The 19,177-nt window shown below is 33.5% G+C and overlaps 4 protein-coding genes across 4 annotated transcripts; 1 reads left to right on the top strand and 3 right to left on the bottom strand.

Moving 5' to 3' along the window:
- Positions 1-727: 727 nt before the first annotated feature.
- Positions 728-1,483, bottom strand: LOC148934493 (uncharacterized). Its single transcript, XM_089062326.1, has one exon. It carries the CDS (start codon positions 1,481-1,483, stop codon positions 728-730), a length of 756 nt encoding a protein of 251 aa, XP_088918452.1.
- A 3,853-nt stretch (positions 1,484-5,336) lies between these two features.
- Positions 5,337-6,468, bottom strand: LOC148934492 (uncharacterized). Its single transcript, XM_089062325.1, has 2 exons — positions 5,731-6,468; positions 5,337-5,648 (listed from the first exon to the last, which is right to left on the bottom strand). The coding sequence occupies exons 1-2, from the start codon at positions 6,466-6,468 to the stop codon at positions 5,337-5,339; spliced, it is 1,050 nt and encodes a 349-aa protein (XP_088918451.1).
- A 2,113-nt stretch (positions 6,469-8,581) lies between these two features.
- LOC148934491 (uncharacterized) lies at positions 8,582-9,967 on the bottom strand. The gene is made up of 3 exons (XM_089063974.1): positions 9,264-9,967; positions 9,049-9,189; positions 8,582-8,941 (listed from the first exon to the last, which is right to left on the bottom strand). Exons 1-3 carry the CDS (start codon positions 9,876-9,878, stop codon positions 8,687-8,689), a joined length of 1,011 nt encoding a protein of 336 aa, XP_088920100.1. The 5' UTR covers positions 9,879-9,967; the 3' UTR covers positions 8,582-8,686.
- A 7,645-nt stretch (positions 9,968-17,612) lies between these two features.
- Positions 17,613-18,902, top strand: LOC125185499 (WUSCHEL-related homeobox 4-like). The gene is made up of 3 exons (XM_048082034.2): positions 17,613-17,873; positions 18,180-18,425; positions 18,492-18,902. Exons 1-3 carry the CDS (start codon positions 17,667-17,669, stop codon positions 18,654-18,656), a joined length of 618 nt encoding a protein of 205 aa, XP_047937991.1. The 5' UTR covers positions 17,613-17,666; the 3' UTR covers positions 18,657-18,902.
- The last annotated feature ends 275 nt before the right edge of the window (positions 18,903-19,177 follow it).

Below are 19,177 nucleotides of genomic sequence, written 5' to 3'. Positions count from 1 at the left end.
AATTTATAATAATTGGATAATACCATAAATATGACTTAATTAGATTGTAAAATATATAATGATTTATATTAATTTCGAAATCTGAAGATGGCCTATCCTATGTTGTGGAAAAGGAGGCTTCGTACGTTTATTTTACCATACAATAATCTTTTTTGATGCATGTGTTGTTAAAAGCAACCTTGTTTTAAATAAATAAGAAAATAAAAGAATAAATAGCTAGCATTGTGATTTATTAACACAATTTCAAGATTAAAATGACAAAAATTTGATAAAATTTCACTATTTAAATGAGTGTTAAATATAACATAAAATTACTACCAAAACAAATATCAAATCAACAAAAATCCAAAAATTCTATGCTATACTACTACATTACATAAAAATGCATTATAGTACTAGTATTATAAATACCTAAAGAAGTAGCCATTAAGTTGAATCGAAAGTTGAACTTGAAACTGGAGTCGAACTTGTTGATATAATTGAGCTTGAAACTGTTTCAGGTCGTCCTCACTCATAAGCGAAGTGGGATTTTTTATTTTTTGAAATGCACAGCTTTCTTCAATATACGTCAGCGATTGGATGATATTTGCCGCACAAGATCCTTTAAAAGTGAACAATTTGTATCTTTTGTAATCTGTTGTTGCATCGTTGGCTTCGTCAGGACACTGCACATATATATTTGTATATCCATATGTAAGAAAATATGACATTGAGAAGATAAGTAGTACTAAAAATATATACCAACCCTGAAAAAGAAGAGCTGGAGACGAGGACATGCTGATATCACATGAGTCACTGGCAAAAGAAAGGTATCCTCAACGAACAATTGTTTGAGATTAGGCAGTTGAGGAAATCCTCTCCCCAAAAGTTTGTCAGCGTCGGGACCATACAAGGTAAGTGTGTGGAGTTGAGAAGTCAAACAGGACAAGGTAGAAGTAAAATGGTGCATTGGATAACTTGGACATGATATTCTTAAACATGCCTCAGCAAGTCTTGGAACATTCTTGAACCATAGTTGTCCCGGTCTTGCATCGACATGAACTTTAGAAAGATTTGGAGCAGAAATGTTAATTATAACGGATCCCGAAAAGTGGCTTGCAAGTATCCAAAGATCCTCCAACGCGAGGGTTGCCCCGGAGATATGAACATCAGACGTCAAAAATGATTGTACGATTCTCAATTTCCTCAGGTAAGGGCAGTTATTTAGGAACAAGGAGATGTCTTCACCCCTTAATTTCATCATCATTAGAGACAAATCTTGGAGATATTTCATTGGTCTCATCTCTCCCACCAAATCTTGTAACACAACCGCATGCTTTACACTTTCACACCGGAAGTTCAAATCCAGTCTTTGGACTTGTCTCGACCACACAAATCCGAGCCATTTGGCGACTACGCTTTGTGCTGACTGGTTTACATAGAAATTAAGCTTGAAATGTTTCAGGAAGAGGGCTTGATGCGATTCAATAACTGAATTTACCATTTTGACATACTTGCACATCCCCACATCCCACGAATCGTGCTCTGTATAACTCCTTATTCGGTAGAGATCATCGGCGTCAAAAAAGTCGAGATTAGGAGTCTGCTTCCACAAATCCAAATATCGGGTTGAAAGAAGACTAGTGGACACAACATCTCTCAGGGATAGGAATGAGAGAATAGTGAGGATGACGTCATCAGGTAACTCACTTATCCTGTCATCCCCAAACACTAAACCCTAAACAATAATATATATCAAAACGATCAAACACATTAATTAAACACTAGTCATGAATAATTTTATGTTAAGTTACAAAAGGCTAACCTCTTTCTTTTGCTTCTTCGTACAGGGTTGCTGGTTTGATTCGATTCCATCCTTAACACAAAGGGGTAAAAGAACTTGTAAAGAAAACTAAAAACCGTGATTTTGGGAAAAAATATATAGGATCTAAACTCACGTAGTAACAACTTAAACTCTAAATCTGCATTTTAATTTACGTACATATTTGACCTAATTTCGTGATTCTAGCTGCAGCGCTATGGAGAAATTTGAGGGAAAAGGAGTGAAATTGCAAGTATGCATTGCGAAAGAATATTTATATGGGTAATTTTCAAGAATCAAATCAATGATTTATTTACTAATGTAAAAAATAGGAGAGGAAAATCATCAATGGAATGTTATAACTAATTATAGAATATTTTTATTGTGAGTTACAAAAGGCTAACCTCTTTCTTTCGTTTCTTCGTACAGGGTTGCTGGTTTGATTCGACTTCATCCTTAAACGCTTGGTTTGATTCGATTTCATTCTTGAACGCAAAAGGGTAAAAGAACTTATAAAGAAAACCGAAAACCATGATTTTGGAATTGGGGGAGCAAAAAATACAGGTTCCGCCAGTGGCATAAACTCAGCTAGGGAGAAATTTGGGGGAAAAGGAGTGAATTCGTGTATTAGGGTTGGAAAATTTGAGGAATAATTATAGTGGTTAGTATTTAGGATCAAAACAATGATTTATTTCCTAATGTAAATAATATCGTTATGGGAATGCATTACAAATATGATTCATAATTATATCTATAAATATTTATTACAACAATTTAATTATACCACAATAAATTTGATTTCCAAACCAATAATGACTCAACAACTTTGGCACAACCCAAAAGGAATAAATTTTTTATTAGTATGGTTTATTGACATGAATTTATTTTAAATTTTATTAAGAAGATTGATGAAAGCATAATCAAATACTCCATGATATTGGGTATAGTTTTTTCAACAAACTATTTTTTTCAATAAATGATTGCCATATACTATAATAAAGTAAGAGGGAAAAAGAGACACTAAAATAAGAAACATAATAAAATATTTTGCCAAAAAATTAAATGACTCAACTACCTTTGAATGAAGGGAATATAATTTAATTGGTTAGTGTGTATTATGATTTTAGTATTTTAAAATATTTTATGTTAAATTAAATATATATAGAGCATTTTTGTATTATTATTATTATTATTATTCTTTTAGTATATCATACATTATAATATATTTACTTCATTTTATTTTGTTGCAATCTTATCTGATGAATACCATCACCCAAACACTGTCATGTTGTGTAAGTTATTTCTAACATTTCTTGAAATACTATTGTGCTATGCAAGTTTAGTGAATTTATTTTTGATTTTCCCTAAAATTGTAAAATTCTAGTACTTATAAACTCATAAAATTATATTCCAGAGTGCTATCTTAATAACAACCCATGAGAAAAAACTAAATGTCTCATAAGAAGAAAAAAACTTAAATTGCAACAAATATTATACTACAAATAAGTACCAAATTGATAGGTTTTGATGACTTGGTACCACTTATGATGCATGGCCAAAGACTAAATACATATTGCTCTTATTACCTAATACATGTTTGTCCACTAAAAATAGTCTCATTCATAATTTTAATGAGAAAGACAAGAGTGCCAAACGATCAATTCCTTGAGATTAGGCAGTTGAGGAAAACATTTCCCCAATAGCTTTTGCCAAATTAAGATATGGTCGTCTTTGTCATCATCATCACAATCCATGAATCTAAAAGTTAAGAGTTGCAGAAAGGGTTTGCTCAGATGCCTAATCTCAAAGTGTTGATCATTAGAGAGAGGTCATCATATGAGCACGTATGTCTCTTGGGCATGTCCTCGTCTTCAGAGATCCTCGATCGTGGTTGGTGTATGTATATTAGTGTTGTCTATAATCAAAGTTTGGTCAAATTTTGGTAGTAAAGTACTAGCATGCATGCATAATAAGTTTAAGAAATGTGATATGTTTTGCATGCTAACTTGGCTTGTTGCATATATGTATGTATGCAACTAGTTTCTTGAGAATGTTAAATTATACTCCCTCCGTCCCCGAATACTTGACACAGTTTGTCATTTCGGTTCGTCCCCAAATACTTGACATAGTTCACTTTCTCCATTTTTGGTAATGGACCCCATATTCCAATAACTCATTCCTACTCACATTTATTATAAAACTAATACTTTAAAATTAGGACCCACATCCCACCAACTTTTTCAGCACACTTTCCATTACATTTCTTAAAACTCGTGCCTGGTCAAACCGTGTCAAGTATTCGGGGACGGAGGGAGTACAATACCAGGTGTTGAAAAATGTCCACACCAACAGTCCTCAAACACCTTCAACTCGAATTATCTGATCAACTTCTGCTCAGGTTTTTCAAGTTTAGGAAAAGCTGGATCCGATATTGGATGGAAAAGTGGTATTTATGTAGCAATAGCTGATTACTGGTATTAATTATCATTGAAACCAAAACTAAATATGAAGATGGCCTATCCTCTTTATAAGTTGTGAAAAAGGAGGTGTCATCTTTATTTAACCATAAAACAATCTTTTTGAAGCAAGTGTTGTAAATATGTTACGAACACACCAGATGGAGAGGAATGCGATTCACCGTCAAAGTCAATATCAGAGCAGACGCCACCAACGAAGGAGTTGGTGACGCCAACAGAGGAAACGGCAGCAGAGTCAGGGGGAGGCGAGTCGGAGGAACTGGAGAAGGAAGAGACACCGAAGCTGATCGTGGAGGGAAGGAGGCTACGTCCGAGGGAGCAATTGAAGCCTCCAAATCGTCTTCATGATTGTGTCACCAAATAGGCAGGAGCCTCTATTTTATTTTTGCTTATTTTTGTTAAGAGTCGAACATTCTGTTTTTTCTTTATTTAAGTATTTGTCTTGTTATTTAAATTGAGCGATTTATAAGCTCCGTCGGGTTTTCTTTGTTGGTTCTTTCCCGATGTAGGTTTAGGTCGAACCAACCCTAGGGTCCTAGAATTTATAAATAGGGCATTCATTAATTTCGATACTCAATTAATGAAGTAATAATTTTGCCCACAAAACTTGTGCAATACACAACAAACCCTACACGCTGCCGACGGAAACCTCTTCCGCGCCAGCCTATCGTTTATCAGCCGCCGATCCCAAGCTTAGGGACGCCGGATTCGTGTGTTGTTGGTTTCGTGACAGAGACGCTTCGTTAAGAGAACAGAAATCTTAACAAAATAGTAGGATTGAATAAATTAGTTAAAGTAGTTAGGAGAAATTATAAAAAACTTTTTTGATGTATTATGTATAAAACCAAATAATATCAGATTTTCAAAACAGATCACTTTCCAATTTGCACTTTCTACTTGACGTGCCTTGGAAATAGAAATGTTTAGGTATGCATCTTCATAAAGAATTTCTGTTGTGATGCTCTTGGGGATATTGTTAAATACAAAGTAGCTATGACCAGAATTTGATAAAATATCATGACTATTAAATCTAACATAAAATTACTTTGAAAATCAAATCAAATATCACATCCTTTACATGAACAAAAAAATGCATTAGTACTAATATAAATACTTAATGCAGTAGCATCCAAGTTCCAAACGAAGTTGAACTTGAAACTGGATCGGAGTTGAACTTGTAGAGATAATTGGGCTTCAAATTGTTTCTGGCTGTCCTCACCCATAAGCAAAGTGGGATTTTTTATCTTTTGAAAAGCACTGCTTTCTTCAATATACGTCAGCGATTGGATGATATTTACCGAAGAAGATCCTTTAAAAAACATTTTGTATTTTTTGTCATATGTTGTTCCATCTTTGGCATTGTCAGGACACTGCACACGCACATGTATATCCATATATGTAAGAAAATATGACATTGAGAAGATAAGTAGTACTAAAAATATATATACCAACCATGAAAATGAAGTACTGAAGACGAGGACATGCCGATATCACATGAGTCACTGGAAAAAGACAGGTATGCTCAACGAACAATTCTTTGAGATTAGGCAGTTGAGTAAACCCTTTCCCCAAAACCTTGTCGGTGTCAGGACCACGCAAGGTAAGTTTGTGGAGTTGGGAAGTCAAGCAGGTCAATGTAGAAGCAAAATGGTGTATTGTATAGCTTGGACCTGTTATTCTAAAACATGCCTCAACAAGTCTTGGAACATTCTTGAACCTTAGTTGCCCCGGTCTTGCATCGACACTAACTATAGAAAGATTTGGAACAGAAATGTTTATTACAACGGGTTCCAAAAAGCCGCATCCAGTTACCCAAAGCTCCTCCAACGCGAGGGATGGTCCGGAGATATGAACATCAGACGTCAAAGATGAATTTGCGATTCTCAATTTCCTTAGGAAAGGGCAATTTTTTAGGAACAAGGAGATGTCTTCACCCCTTAATTTCATCATCATTAGAGACAAATTCTGGAGATGTTTCATTGGTCTCATCTCTCCCAGCAAATCTTCTAACACAATTTCATGCTTAAATCTTTCACACCGGAAGTTCAAATCCAAGCTCTGGACTTGTCTCGACCACACAAATGAGAGCCATTTGGTGACCACGCTTTGTGCTGACTTGTTTGCATAGAAATTAAGCCTGAAGTGTTTTAGGAAGAGGGCTTGATGTGATTCAAGAACCGAATTCACCATTTTGACATGCTTGCACGTCCCGACATCCCACGAATCATGCTCTGTATCACTCTTTATTCGGTAGAGATCATTAGCATCAAAAAACTCTAGATAAGGAGTGTGCTTCCACAAATCTAACCATCGAGATGAAAGAAGGCTAGTGGAAACGACATCTCTCAAGGGTAGGGATGAGAAAATAGTGAAGATGGCGTCATCAGGTAACTCACTTATCCTGTCAGTCCTAAACCCTAAACCCTATATCAATACAATCAAACACTTTATATAATTACCCACACTAATCATGAATATTTTAATTTGAGTTACAAAAGACTAACCTCTGTCTTTTGCTTCTTCATACAGGGTTGCTGGTTTGATTCTATTTCATCCTTGAACGCATAAGGGTAAAAGAACTTATAAGAAAACTGAAAACCATGATTTTGGAATTGAGTGTGCCAAAAATACAGGTTAGGGAGAAATTTGGGGGAAAAGGAGTGATTTCGTGTATTAGGGTTAGGAATTTTTTATTTGCAAATATGTGAAGATTAATTATAGTGGTTATTTTTAAGGATCAAATCAATGATTTATTTTCTAATGTAAATAATAGGAGGAGTGGCGAATCAGCAATGGAATATTATAACTGACACGGGTCATATGATTTTTATTTATTGGATACAAATTTAAAATAATTATAAAGAATTAAGAAAGTAATATTATTATATGCACTTCCCAAAAAAAGGAATGTATTACAAAAATGACTAAAAATTTAATTGCATAAATAATTATATCTATGTATATTCCTTAAAAAAAAATTAATTATACCACAATAAATTTGATTTACTAACCAATTACTATTATAATGACTCAACTACTTTGGCACAACCTGAAAGAAATAAAAATTGTTGATTAGTATGGTTTGTTGACATGAATTTATTTTAAATTTTATTATATTTAAATAAAAAAAGTAATAACAATAATACTTATAAAATAATAAATAATACTCCCTTCATCCCATAATAGATGTTACACTTTCCTTTTTAGTTTGTCCTACAAAAGATGTCACATTTCCTCTTTTAGAAAAAGTTCCCTCTCGCATCAATTATAAAATTATATTTTCTCTCGCCACTTAACACACAAAATAACATCTCTTTAAATCTCATGTCATCTCCCAAGTGTGACATCTACTATTGGACGGAGGGAGTATATATTAAGAGGATTGATGAAAGCATAATCAAATACTCCATACCTTTAAAATTATAAACTGTAAGTATTTATTAGTATAATTTTTATTAACAAACTAAATTTTTCAATAAATGATTATTATAGGGTTTTTGGCTTTTTAAACCAAAACCTTTCCCCAAATTCCGGTTTTTCCCATGAATTATGAGATTTGTTTTTAAAACCACAAACTTTCATTTCGTTGGGATTTTCCCCCGGCGGGTCAACGACGAAACCCGGGTTGTCTACATGTCAATTTTAATCCTATTTGTCACTAAATTGATTACTTAGATCCTATTTGGCACAATAATACATACAGTCACAATTATTACATAACAAATGACAACTTTTGAATAAACAAGACACAACTTTAACATTTTGAATAATGCTATTCGGGAATGTACTATTCGGGTCGGGTTGAGAAAATCCTAACGAAATGAAAGTTCGTGGTTTTAAAAACAAATCTCATAGTTCATGGGAAAAACCGGAATTTGGGGAAAGGTTTTGGTTTAAAAAGCCAAAAACCCATTATTATATAATAAGTTTATATATTTCAAGGACGGAGGTAGTATATACTCCCTTCATCTCACTTAAGATGTCCATATTTCCTTTTTAGTTTGTCCCCATTCAAGATGTCCATTTTCTATAATTGGAAATAAATTCATCTCTCATATCTCCTTATTAAAATTTTCAACTACCTTTTTCTCTTTATTTATTTCACCTAACAACTTCTAAAATTCCATATTTCTCAAAAATGTGGATATCTTGAGTGGGGCGAAGGAAGTACCAAATTTATTTGCTAATGAGAATGGAAAACAATGTGTAAAACATCATGTTGTATCTAATTATAGAGACACAACTAATTGAGGAATTGCAAAGGATTTTAATGTGACTATATATAATTTGAAGAATATATATTTACATTTTTTAGAAATTTTAATCAAAGAAACCGAACATCAAGTACTAATTGTCTATCAATGAAAATTCTGTTTTCACAAATTACTATCACAGCATAAACATATTGTTAGTGAATGAGAATTCTCTCTTCACTATTTATCAATGACCTTAAAAAACTTGAGTTGAACTTGATAAGATAATTCGTGTTGAAGATGAAGCATATGCTCCCTATGAGCTTGCACAATGCATCGCAACAATCCGAAATATAGGTCACTGATTTGATGATGTCGGTCGCACAAGACCCTTGAAACTTTAGCATTTTGAGATGTTGGTGTGGACATCTTTCAACTTTTGGTGTTGCATTTGCAACATTGTCAAGAAACTGCATACATTCATACATTAAAAAAGCAAGTTTACTAAAAACTTTGCGTGATAGACTAGAATTTGACCAAATTTCGAATATACTATATATTTAGAAAATGCACCTACCTCGAACATGAACTCCTGGAGACAAGGGCATGCCGATATTACAGATGTTAGTGGCAAGAGACAGCCGTGCTCATACAATGAGCTATCTTTAACGACCAACTCCTTGAGATTAGGCATTACTGGAAACCCTCCCCACAAAAGCTTCTAACAAAATAAGACAACCAATGTATAAATATAAGAATAAACAATTAATCTGTGAGTGATGTCTTAGTTACCTTAGGGTATAATGTGAGAGAAAAGCTAAGCTTCTGGAGTTGGGAAGTAATGCAAGACACTGCAGAAGCAAAATGGAGCATTGTATATCTTGAACTTTTAATTCCAAAAGTTGCCTCACTAAGTCTTGGAACATTCTTGAACCATAGTTTCCCCGGTCTTGCATCGACACTAACTATGGAAATATTTGGAGCAGAAATGTTAATAACGGATCCGTTAATGAAGCATCCACTTATCCTAAAACTCTCCAACACGAGGGTTGCACCGGATACATGAACATCAGACGTCAAAGATGAGTTTACGATAGACAGTTCCCTCAACAAAGGACAAATTCTTAGGAACAAGGAGATGTCTTTACCACTCACTTTCAGACTTCTCAGAGACAAAATCTTGAGATGTTGCATAGGTCTAATCTTTCCCAACAAATCCCCCAACACTAACATATGCTTTGGGCTATTGCAACATATGAACTTCAAGTTCAATCTCTCGACTTGTCTCGGCCACACGAATTCGAGCCACTTGGTGACTGTGCTCTGTGCTGAGTTGTTTATGTAAAATTGGAGTCTGAAGTCTTTCAGGAAAAGGTCTTGATGCGACTCGAGGACCGAATTCACCATTTTGACATTCTTGCACGTCGAAACGTCCCATGAGTCGTGCTCGATTTCAGTAGTTTTCCTGTTCTGGCGACGATTAGGATCGATGAAGTCGAGATTAGAAGTGTGCTTCCACAAATCCGGCCATCGGTGAGAAAGAAGGCTAGTGGAAGCAGCTAGTCTTAAGGGTAGGAAAGAGAGTATGATGTAAATGATCTCATCAGGTAACTCACTTATCCGATCAACCACTCCCTTATCACACTATAAATACATATATCAACAAATGTCAATTTATTAAAATGATAAACATTAACATTTTTTATACATATATTTGAGCTACAATTAGTAACAAAAAGCTAACCTCTATCCTTCTTTTCTTATGCTTGTGCTGTTTGCAGGGCTCCTGCTGGTTTGAGTTGGTTCCATCCATCAATTTCTACACAAAATCATAAATTTTTGGAAAAGGGTTGGATTGGTTAACTCACTTCCAATATAAAAACTAACTAATTTTCACACAGAATGTATGTAACAAAGATAACAGAATTAAAATAATATATTCACAAAATCGAACACAAGTCATATAAAAATTGCATAGGCATGATGTAAGAATTCGATAAAAACCTGAGAAGAGCGACAGATAGGTTTCTTACCATCGATAAACGAATCCTAATCTTAAATATGGAATGCTTATTTATGAATAGGGATTAGGGATAGTGTTTGTGGCTGATGGGATGGGCCTTCTAGTGATCTGATTATTCAAAAGAAAGTAATCGGAATTTAATGTTAGGGAAAGTTAATGTAAAATCTCAGGATTCCTTTTCTACAATGTGAAATCTCAAGGATCATATCGATTTATCAAAGTTAGATGATTATTATTTATTTCTTGATCCTAAAGAATGCCTTCTTACTATGTACGTGTAAATTAGCCTTTTAAATTGGCCGTAAATCACGCCAAAGATATCAACCCATTTTAATACCATATATTGTTTTCAATATAGCATCAAAATAGTTAGGTTGTTTCAACCAAAAAAAAATTTAAAAATAGTTAGGTTGAGGAAAATATATAAATGTAAAATTGTAATACACTTTATGACACTTAATTTTGGTTTTGGAGACACTTAGGGCATGTTTGATAAGTTAGTAATACCAAGATAGAAAATTATATATGCACATTTCTAATTGTTTGATATCATAGTTAAGCTTAACTCAAAGCCCAATATAAAACCAGGGCCCTATCTAATCTTACTAAAATTATAACATTAACCTTGTTTATGTATCTCACCAATTTGTCAAGTTAAGCCATGTTATTTAATATACAATACAAATTTAGATAATTTCTTTTCTATCAAACAACAACGGAAAAAAATCATATCTTTGCATATTTTGACATGAAACCCGTATTTCTTATCTTGTTTTACATATCTTCTCATATCCCATCTTTTGTATCAAACGAGTCCTTAGTATATAATAATGTAAATTGCTCGCATATAGTTAAAAAATAAAAGTTAGTCGTCCACTTAATTTTTGCAAATTATTATATTTGATCAAGAAACAAATACATCAAAAATAAAATGAAAGATATTTATATGATATCAATACAAATAAGTAAATTACGTGTGAATTACAGCTTCAATCAATTACTCATATTGCAGAATTGCAAACTCATAAATTAATAGAAAATTGCATATATTACAAAACTTTGAAAATAAAAGGTATGTTTTCAATGCATAAGATCGGGCATTAAAATACATATTATAATTAATGCTAGAAAAAAAAAGTACTAGTATTATGTAAAAAGGTTGAAGTGAAGTTGATGATATAATTGAGCTTGAAGTTGTAATTACCTTAAAAATATGTCACCGATTTGATGATATTGGCCGCACAAGACTCTTCAAACTTTAACATTTTCATATGCTGGCGTGGCCATCTCTCAACTTTGAATTCTTCTAATTCGTCAAGAAACTGTGTATATGTTTGAAAAGCATAAATTGGCAATTAAGTAGCAACGAAAATAGTACTATATGACAATGTCATGAAATATATACCAACCCTAAAGGTGAAGTTTTGAAGACTAGGACGTGCCGATATTATGCAAGTGGTCGTTTCCGGAGTTTTGTCCGGCAACTCACGTTATAAGAGTAAACGAAATTGTAAATAAAACCTTACGCAACTCACGTTAGAAGAAGAAGTAGTTAAAGAAAAAATCAATGGTGTTCTCCAGAAAAATACATAAGGAAAGTTGGGTTATACTAAATTTATTTAGTAAAGAGAAAGGAAAATATAAACATAAAGTGAAAATATATCTTGTGACTTAAAACGGTGTTCTCGTGAAAAATGTGTATGGAAAGTTAGTGTATACAAAATTTTCTTTATTAAAGAGAATGAAAAATATAAAAAGAACTAATGTCCCAAATTGGAATTCTTTTTTGTAATGGACAAAAATTTAATATTCCTACTTGGTTTCAGAAATACCTTATTGGAATTCTTCATGTTGGTTAACAATTAAATGAGTATTAACTGTAAGTACTACAGATGGGCCTAACACATGTGGATCCGCTAGTGATCTGTAGATTTTTATTTGTTTCCATTATTTATATACTAGTACAGTATCTTCTATTCTTTGGTTTGTAATTTCGCGATTCAAATTTGAGATTCTTAGTTTTGAAATATAAAAAAAATATCATATGAATATATTTAATTGCGAATGCATATGTAACATACCTTTTGCTATTCCATTGTAAGCTTTTTATTAGGTTGTGTGTATATATACTTTAATTTTTATTTGTAGTATATTTTTCTCTTTACTATATTCACACTCATTGATTCTATTGTGTCAATTCGTGTCCTTTTTATATTTTTGTTTCAATATATTCTTGTACTAAAATTTCAATTTTTGTTATTCGATTAAAAAATTAGATATTTGAGTTATTTTAAAACAATAATATTACTCACTCCGTCCCTTTAAAATAAAAACGGTTAAAATGATATTGAATTATAATATAAAATTAGTAAAGTAAGATAGATATAAAAAACGTGTGCTAGTGAAAAATAGATTTTAGATGAAATTTTTTTAAATAAAAGGTTTTATTATACGAGGACGAACTAAAAAAAATGTTTTTATTTCAGAATGGACCGACGGACACGTGCAAAAGAAGGGAATGTGATGTGGTGGAAAATGGTAATGATGAAGTTCCACCGTTTGTTCCATTTTGTGGGCTCAACTAATTATCATGCCATCCAACCTTTTTCTTTGACCATCAAGGGTAGGGGTGGCAAATCGTGCGTGTCGGGTCGTTATCGTGTCGATACGATAACGACACGAATACGATAACAACAAACACGAACACGACCCGTTAAGAAAACCTCAAACACGAACACGAACACGATCCGCTACTCTCAGACACGAACACGACACGAACACGACACAAACCCATTAACGACACGAACCGTTTCGGGTCAACATGACACGAACACGACACGAACCCATTAATAACACGAAAATAAGTATTGAAAAATGAAAATAATAAGAATAATAATATTAAAATATTATGTGTTAATAAGAATAATAATATTAAAATATTATGTGTTAACGGATAACACGAACACGACACGAACACGCATTGTTAACGGATAACACGAACCCGACACGAACACGACACGAAATTTTCGTGTCCTTAATGGGTCGACCTGATAAGGACACGAACACGATAAGCTCTGGCCCAAACCCATTAATTTCGTGCCGATTCGTGTCGTGTTATCGTGTCATGTCAAAAATTGTCAGCCCTAATCAAGGGTATATTACCACCTCTTTTCCCTATTGTCATTCTTGTATAGATATTCCATCAACTTGTTTTTCTTTAATTTGTATCGAAAATCGAGCTTTCATTAAATACTCTATTTAACTAAATTGTGTGTGTTGTTGGCCATGTTAAAATAGTTAATATTCGAAGTCAAAAGTATCGGTTTCATAATAATGAATTCATTTTATTATTTTATTACGTTCCATGGTAATAGAATTATTTTTCTTTTAAATAAAAATTAATATATCTTGGTAAAATAAAAGTTCAGACTCGATTAAGCAAATCCTAGGATATCTTTGCCAAGTACAAACAACTCTAAAGACATGAACTATAAAGAGATAGGAGGATAAAGAATCGGAGGAAGGGATAATATTCAGAGAAATCTCATCATTGTTGCACAAAAGAGAGAAGACTCAGACTCAGACTCAGACTCAGACTCGAGAGAATGACAAATCAAGATAAAATGGCTTAAAATGAACCCTCACTCAGAATTGAGTGAAGATATGACTCCTCGATTTCCATGCGGGTCAATCAGAGAGTCACGGGTCCCAAATCAGAGTCAAAGCACAACTAGCACCCGGCCCGGTGGGGCATTTGGGCTGGAGACTATTGAATAGGTAATAGATTTGGGCCACATATAGAATTGGGACTCAGTCATCTTTATAGTCTCCTATGCTAGAACAAAGCGAAGCTAACATTAGTGAGCACATATTTTGTGAAAATGTTGTGCTCATAATCAAGAGACAGCAAAGTCAAACTTAGATATAAAAAAAATCACACTAAATTGTCAAATTCTTTGCAACTCAAATTGCTATAGTTTGAAAAGAGATAAATAAAAACAAACATTTTTCTATGGAGAACATATATCGTCAAAATCTATCATATGATATGTTCCCTCAATAATTCCCAATAAGAAGACTTAATTTAATTTTCAAATATTTTTTCATTTTTTCAAATGAAGGGACAACTAACATGGATTTAGGTGAAGAGAATTATGGCCTCTATGAAACTAGGCAAAGATAACAACTTCGTGATTGATGGGAGTGAGCCTACTTATAACAACAAAAGGTACAGTTATATTCTTCTCTTAATTGTATACAAGTCTTCGGACAAGGGCCATATTCACGTTGTATAATCTTCAAATTTCAAGATTTGTATGATTATTCCACAAAATATGTTGACCCTTTGTATCTGGGATTTTAGAAATTTAGGACTTTGATTGATGTAGACTTCGATATTATATGTAGAAGAACATACTACAAAGTGCACAACTCTACACATGCGATTGGGATCTCGGGAAGAGACGACTGTTCTAGAGACTCGGTATTGTTGGAGCATGAAACCCGAAAAGAAGTGAATCAGTCCATGATCATGATGATAGAATTGTAAGGTCGTACGTATATATTTAGGCACAGCCTGATTCCTATTGTTACTAGGATGATGCTTGATGTTTATATTAGAAATTTTTTGTGAAATCTCTGATTTGATATTGCCCCATGCTTAGATACATACCGCATTAAATTGGTAAACAATTCTTGTATGTTGTCTTTGTTATATTCATGATTATTTGTGTATTTAGATTAACAAATTTGCAGTGTTTGAAGTTCCCCATCTCTTGTCTGAGTCAAAAATAGATAACTTGAGTGACATTAACTCAAATCAAATTAATATTTAAAAAATTGTATAGTTTGCCTTTTGCTACCACTGCTAAAAACATAGTACTCCTACTTGATTGATTGTTTAAGTTTTAAAAAAATGTTAAGACAGCGATATGTTCAAATTCCCAAAACCAAAATTATTTACTATTAGCGGCATTTACTTGTCAATCTGCCATTGTCAAAAAAATGTTAGAACATTCTTTATATACTCTTTTTCTGCCCCCATGCCGTCTACGTACCATTTAATCACGAACTGCACTTTTTAAGTTTCCCAAAAACTTTCTTCACAAAAATTAAATTATTTTTTTATTTATGTGATGATAATATCTCTCTCTCTCTTAAAAAAAAGTAAAATAAATAGTAGAATTTTAAATTTGTTGGATAGATTGCAATATTAAACGAGAGTGGAATATCTCTTTAGTGCAATAATTTATTTAAAAAATGGGATAAAAAGTTAGTTGGTGGAATTACACTATTTGGGAGACTGGATCAACAGTTCCCAATAATACATTCGTTTCATAATTCATTCATGCATGTAGATTTTGTTGTTTGGGCACACAAACACATAATATATTGTAATTTTATTTTACACTAATAGTATTATTTTATTTTGTTATGTATATTTATATTCTTTTATTTGAAAGTTTCAACACACTGATAAAAAAAAAGACTGCATTCAGTAGGTGTGAGGCGACACACCACATCCGTATCTTGAAAAGGAAAAAGTGTGTTTGCATTTTCATGTTTTGGGATTGGAGGAGTTTTGTTTTTAACTTCTTAACATTCTTTTCTCTCTCCTCTTTGTAGAGAGAGAGCCACCGAAAAGCATATAAACGACGACAAGTTATCATGAAAGCAAGAAATTTAAGCAGTTTGATTAGACTACCCAACCATACGCATGAATTTATATAAATATGCCCCATGTGTCAATTTTTCATTTTTAAGTGAATTTTCAATTCAATTTATTAATATTTTATTAAGTAAAATTACACTCCAAAAGCTAGAGGGGTGATTAATTAATTGATTTTCAAAAAAATGAATAGAGTGAATCAGAATCCATTTTTCTTGGTGACGTATGTTTAAAACTATATATAAATTAAAAAGGATATATAAACTAGCTCCAATAGTTCTTTGGAGACTTTGAGAGTGATAATTGAAGTATAATTATTATTCGGCCAATTGGAATCGATACAAAATTTAGTACTGTAATACTTTCAAATTAGCATTTAAACCCAATAGTAGAATTGCAACACAAATTTAAAATTATTTTTTTTGTGTGAGAATTTTGAAAACTATACCACCCTTTGAAAACTATGGATTGAACCAATAATCCTATAATCAAACAAACATATATACCGAATTCACGATATACAACACGTACGATTCATTGAACTTATACAATTTTTAAAGAAATTGATTAATAAAAACTATTTCCCCAACCAATTCATACTTTTTAACAATAAATTCATCATATTTACTAACTTGTAGTTAGTATAAAGTATAAAGGGGCTTGGTATTGTAGGGCAATCTTACTCTAAGAATGCCAATTCAGCCTGAAAATTTGTAATTTAAAATTGTCCATTAAATTAGGGTATTAGAGCTTGAAATTTCTAAATTCGATAAATTTACGGCCAATTAACACGCATATCGAGTAGGTCTCGATTGACATGTATATGATATATGTGACAAAGCAGTTAGCACCATTTACGCGACGACCATTGTTGACATAACATATGACACGAGAAATAAGAGTCACGATATTTATGAATCCAACCGATAAACCATCCAAAAAGTACAACAGAAATTAAATACCAGGCAGTTACGACTCACCGAAATAACCACTTTCATAAAAGCTACAACTGAATCATCACTAATTAAAAAGTCCAATACTAAGAAGTCGCATATACTCCATCGATAAAATATTTACCCCTCAGTCAATAGACTAGAGATTCGAGTCATCATAAGAGCCGATGAGATTTGAGCACCATTACTTATCAATCTTTAAAAAAAGGACATATAAATAAAAATTACTATCTAGGTATAAAAGAAGGAATCAAATGAAAATGAACTAGGTAGTATATCATTAAAGCAAATACACTAATGTTGCTTTTGTGACCTAGAATAGAGAAGGGTATCACTTTCCCATTTCTCTTTATAAGATAGGAAAAATCTCAAGTCAACCTCACCTCATCATTTGGTCTTGCTTAATTAATCTACTACCCTCACTCTTAACTTTATCTCCCTCTTTATTATCTTTTCCCCTCTTCTCATCAATGTCACCACCTTTCTAGCCTATACACACACACACACATATATATATATATAACCACCACAACCTTTCCCAATCAAAAAAAATGTCACCCGTGCGAACCCAAGCCTCCATGAAAGTCGCACGTGGGTACGAGTCGGCCACCCTCGCCCTCGCCTGCAAGCGCCTCCGCCCCCTCGCCCCCTCCTCCGCCTCCACAGCCGCCGCGTTCGATATCAAGAGCTTCATCAGACCGGAATGTGGTACTAGGAGACATGGAACCTCGGATAATCAGAAAAGAGATTCAGTTCAGGTGACATGTCCTTACAAAATCAAATCTCTTATTTTTTTTCTAATTAAATAATACATATGATAAATGCTGATTTTCCACCAAAACCTGCTTGAATTAAGCTGTGTATGTCATTTAAAATGGTATAGAAGCTAGATTTCCAAGTCAGGAATTGCAGTTCACATTATGCAAATGTCACTATTGCATGCAATAAAACACACACACACATTAGAATTTTCAATGTGTATGTATCTACTTATAGATATATATTCCTTTTTCACACTTTTTTCAAATCCAACCAAAAAAAAAAAACTTGTGGTGTGAATGCAGCCCGGTGGGACGAGGTGGAGTCCGGCACAAGAGCAGATCGAAATACTCGAGAGGCTTTACCAAGGCGGCATGCGAACCCCCAACGCCCAGCAAATCGAGCAGATCACGGCGCAGCTGGCCAACTACGGCAAGATCGAAGGGAAAAACGTGTTTTACTGGTTCCAAAACCACAAGGCGCGCGAGCGCCAGAAGCAGAAGCTCAGCCTCAGCCCCCAGAGGCTGAGGCCGCCTCCTCCCTTTACCGCGGTAAATTTATTTAATTTTATCTCAAATTTTTTACCTGGTCGGATATTTTACTAGGCTCACCTGTAGGGAGAGGAGTTGGAGTGCGGAGGTCAAAAGAGGAAATGTGGATCGAGGGCGTTTGATCAACGCGTTGAAGTGGATTACAGATGCTGCACAGAAGGAGGAGACGGAAAAGAAGGAGAAGATAGAACCCTCGAGTTATTCCCTCTGCACCCGGAGGGAAGATCTTGAGGGTTTGATAATTAATTAATGGAATTAATGTTTGACATTAATTAATTATGGTTATTTGTAGGCGAAAAACAGTGGAGTTTGAACTTTTTATTTGTAGTATGCTTTTGATTAATTAATGGTATGCAGCTGCCAGTCCAATGTTTACTTTCCTTTATTTTCTTGGTTTGAAGAAGGGAGGAAGAAAATTAGTTGTATGTGGGCAACTTTCTGATCATATTTTCAGTTATACAGTGAATTATTTGTAGATGTGATGGCTATTTGGAAGCGTTACTTTTGACTATAGAAATATTTACTTTTTGGTTGGAAAATGGTTCAATTGCTGAGAATGGTAGGACACTGAAGTCCATGCATATCTATAAGTTCCTTTCTTTCATGGGCAATTTTGGTGCAAGTGTGTGTGTCTATGTATAAATTTATTTTATGAATAATTGTGAGGTAGTGGTAGGTGGGCCCCGGTTTGGAGGGAATGAATTTGAAAATCTATAATTTTTGGATATTATATATGTTTTGAATTTGGCATA

The sequence above is a fragment of the Salvia hispanica genome, chromosome 1 (assembly GCF_029641045.1).
Source record: "Salvia hispanica isolate PSC_SH4W2 chromosome 1, Shi_PSC_v1, whole genome shotgun sequence".
Classification (NCBI taxonomy): domain Eukaryota; kingdom Viridiplantae; phylum Streptophyta; class Magnoliopsida; order Lamiales; family Lamiaceae; genus Salvia; species Salvia hispanica.
The sequence above is the reverse complement of the archived record's forward strand: the minus strand, read 5'-3'. Positions and strand labels throughout refer to the sequence as shown.

Coding starts and splice junctions, on each gene's coding strand:
- LOC148934491 (XM_089063974.1), bottom strand. CDS start 9,878: ATGGTGAATTCGGTCCTCGAGTCGCATCAAGACCTTTTCCTGAAAGAC. Junction 9,190..9,263: donor CTCTCACATTATACCCTAAG/GTAACTAAGACA, acceptor TTTTGTTAGAAG/CTTTTGTGGGGAGGGTTTCC. Junction 8,942..9,048: donor TCCAGGAGTTCATGTTCGAG/GTAGGTGCATTT, acceptor GAATGTATGCAG/TTTCTTGACAATGTTGCAAA.
- LOC148934493 (XM_089062326.1), bottom strand. CDS start 1,483: ATGGTAAATTCAGTTATTGAATCGCATCAAGCCCTCTTCCTGAAACAT.
- LOC148934492 (XM_089062325.1), bottom strand. CDS start 6,468: ATGGTGAATTCGGTTCTTGAATCACATCAAGCCCTCTTCCTAAAACAC. Junction 5,649..5,730: donor TTCAGTACTTCATTTTCATG/GTTGGTATATAT, acceptor GTGCGTGTGCAG/TGTCCTGACAATGCCAAAGA.
- LOC125185499 (XM_048082034.2), top strand. CDS start 17,667: ATGTCACCCGTGCGAACCCAAGCCTCCATGAAAGTCGCACGTGGGTAC. Junction 17,874..18,179: donor AGAAAAGAGATTCAGTTCAG/GTGACATGTCCT, acceptor GTGTGAATGCAG/CCCGGTGGGACGAGGTGGAG. Junction 18,426..18,491: donor CGCCTCCTCCCTTTACCGCG/GTAAATTTATTT, acceptor GCTCACCTGTAG/GGAGAGGAGTTGGAGTGCGG.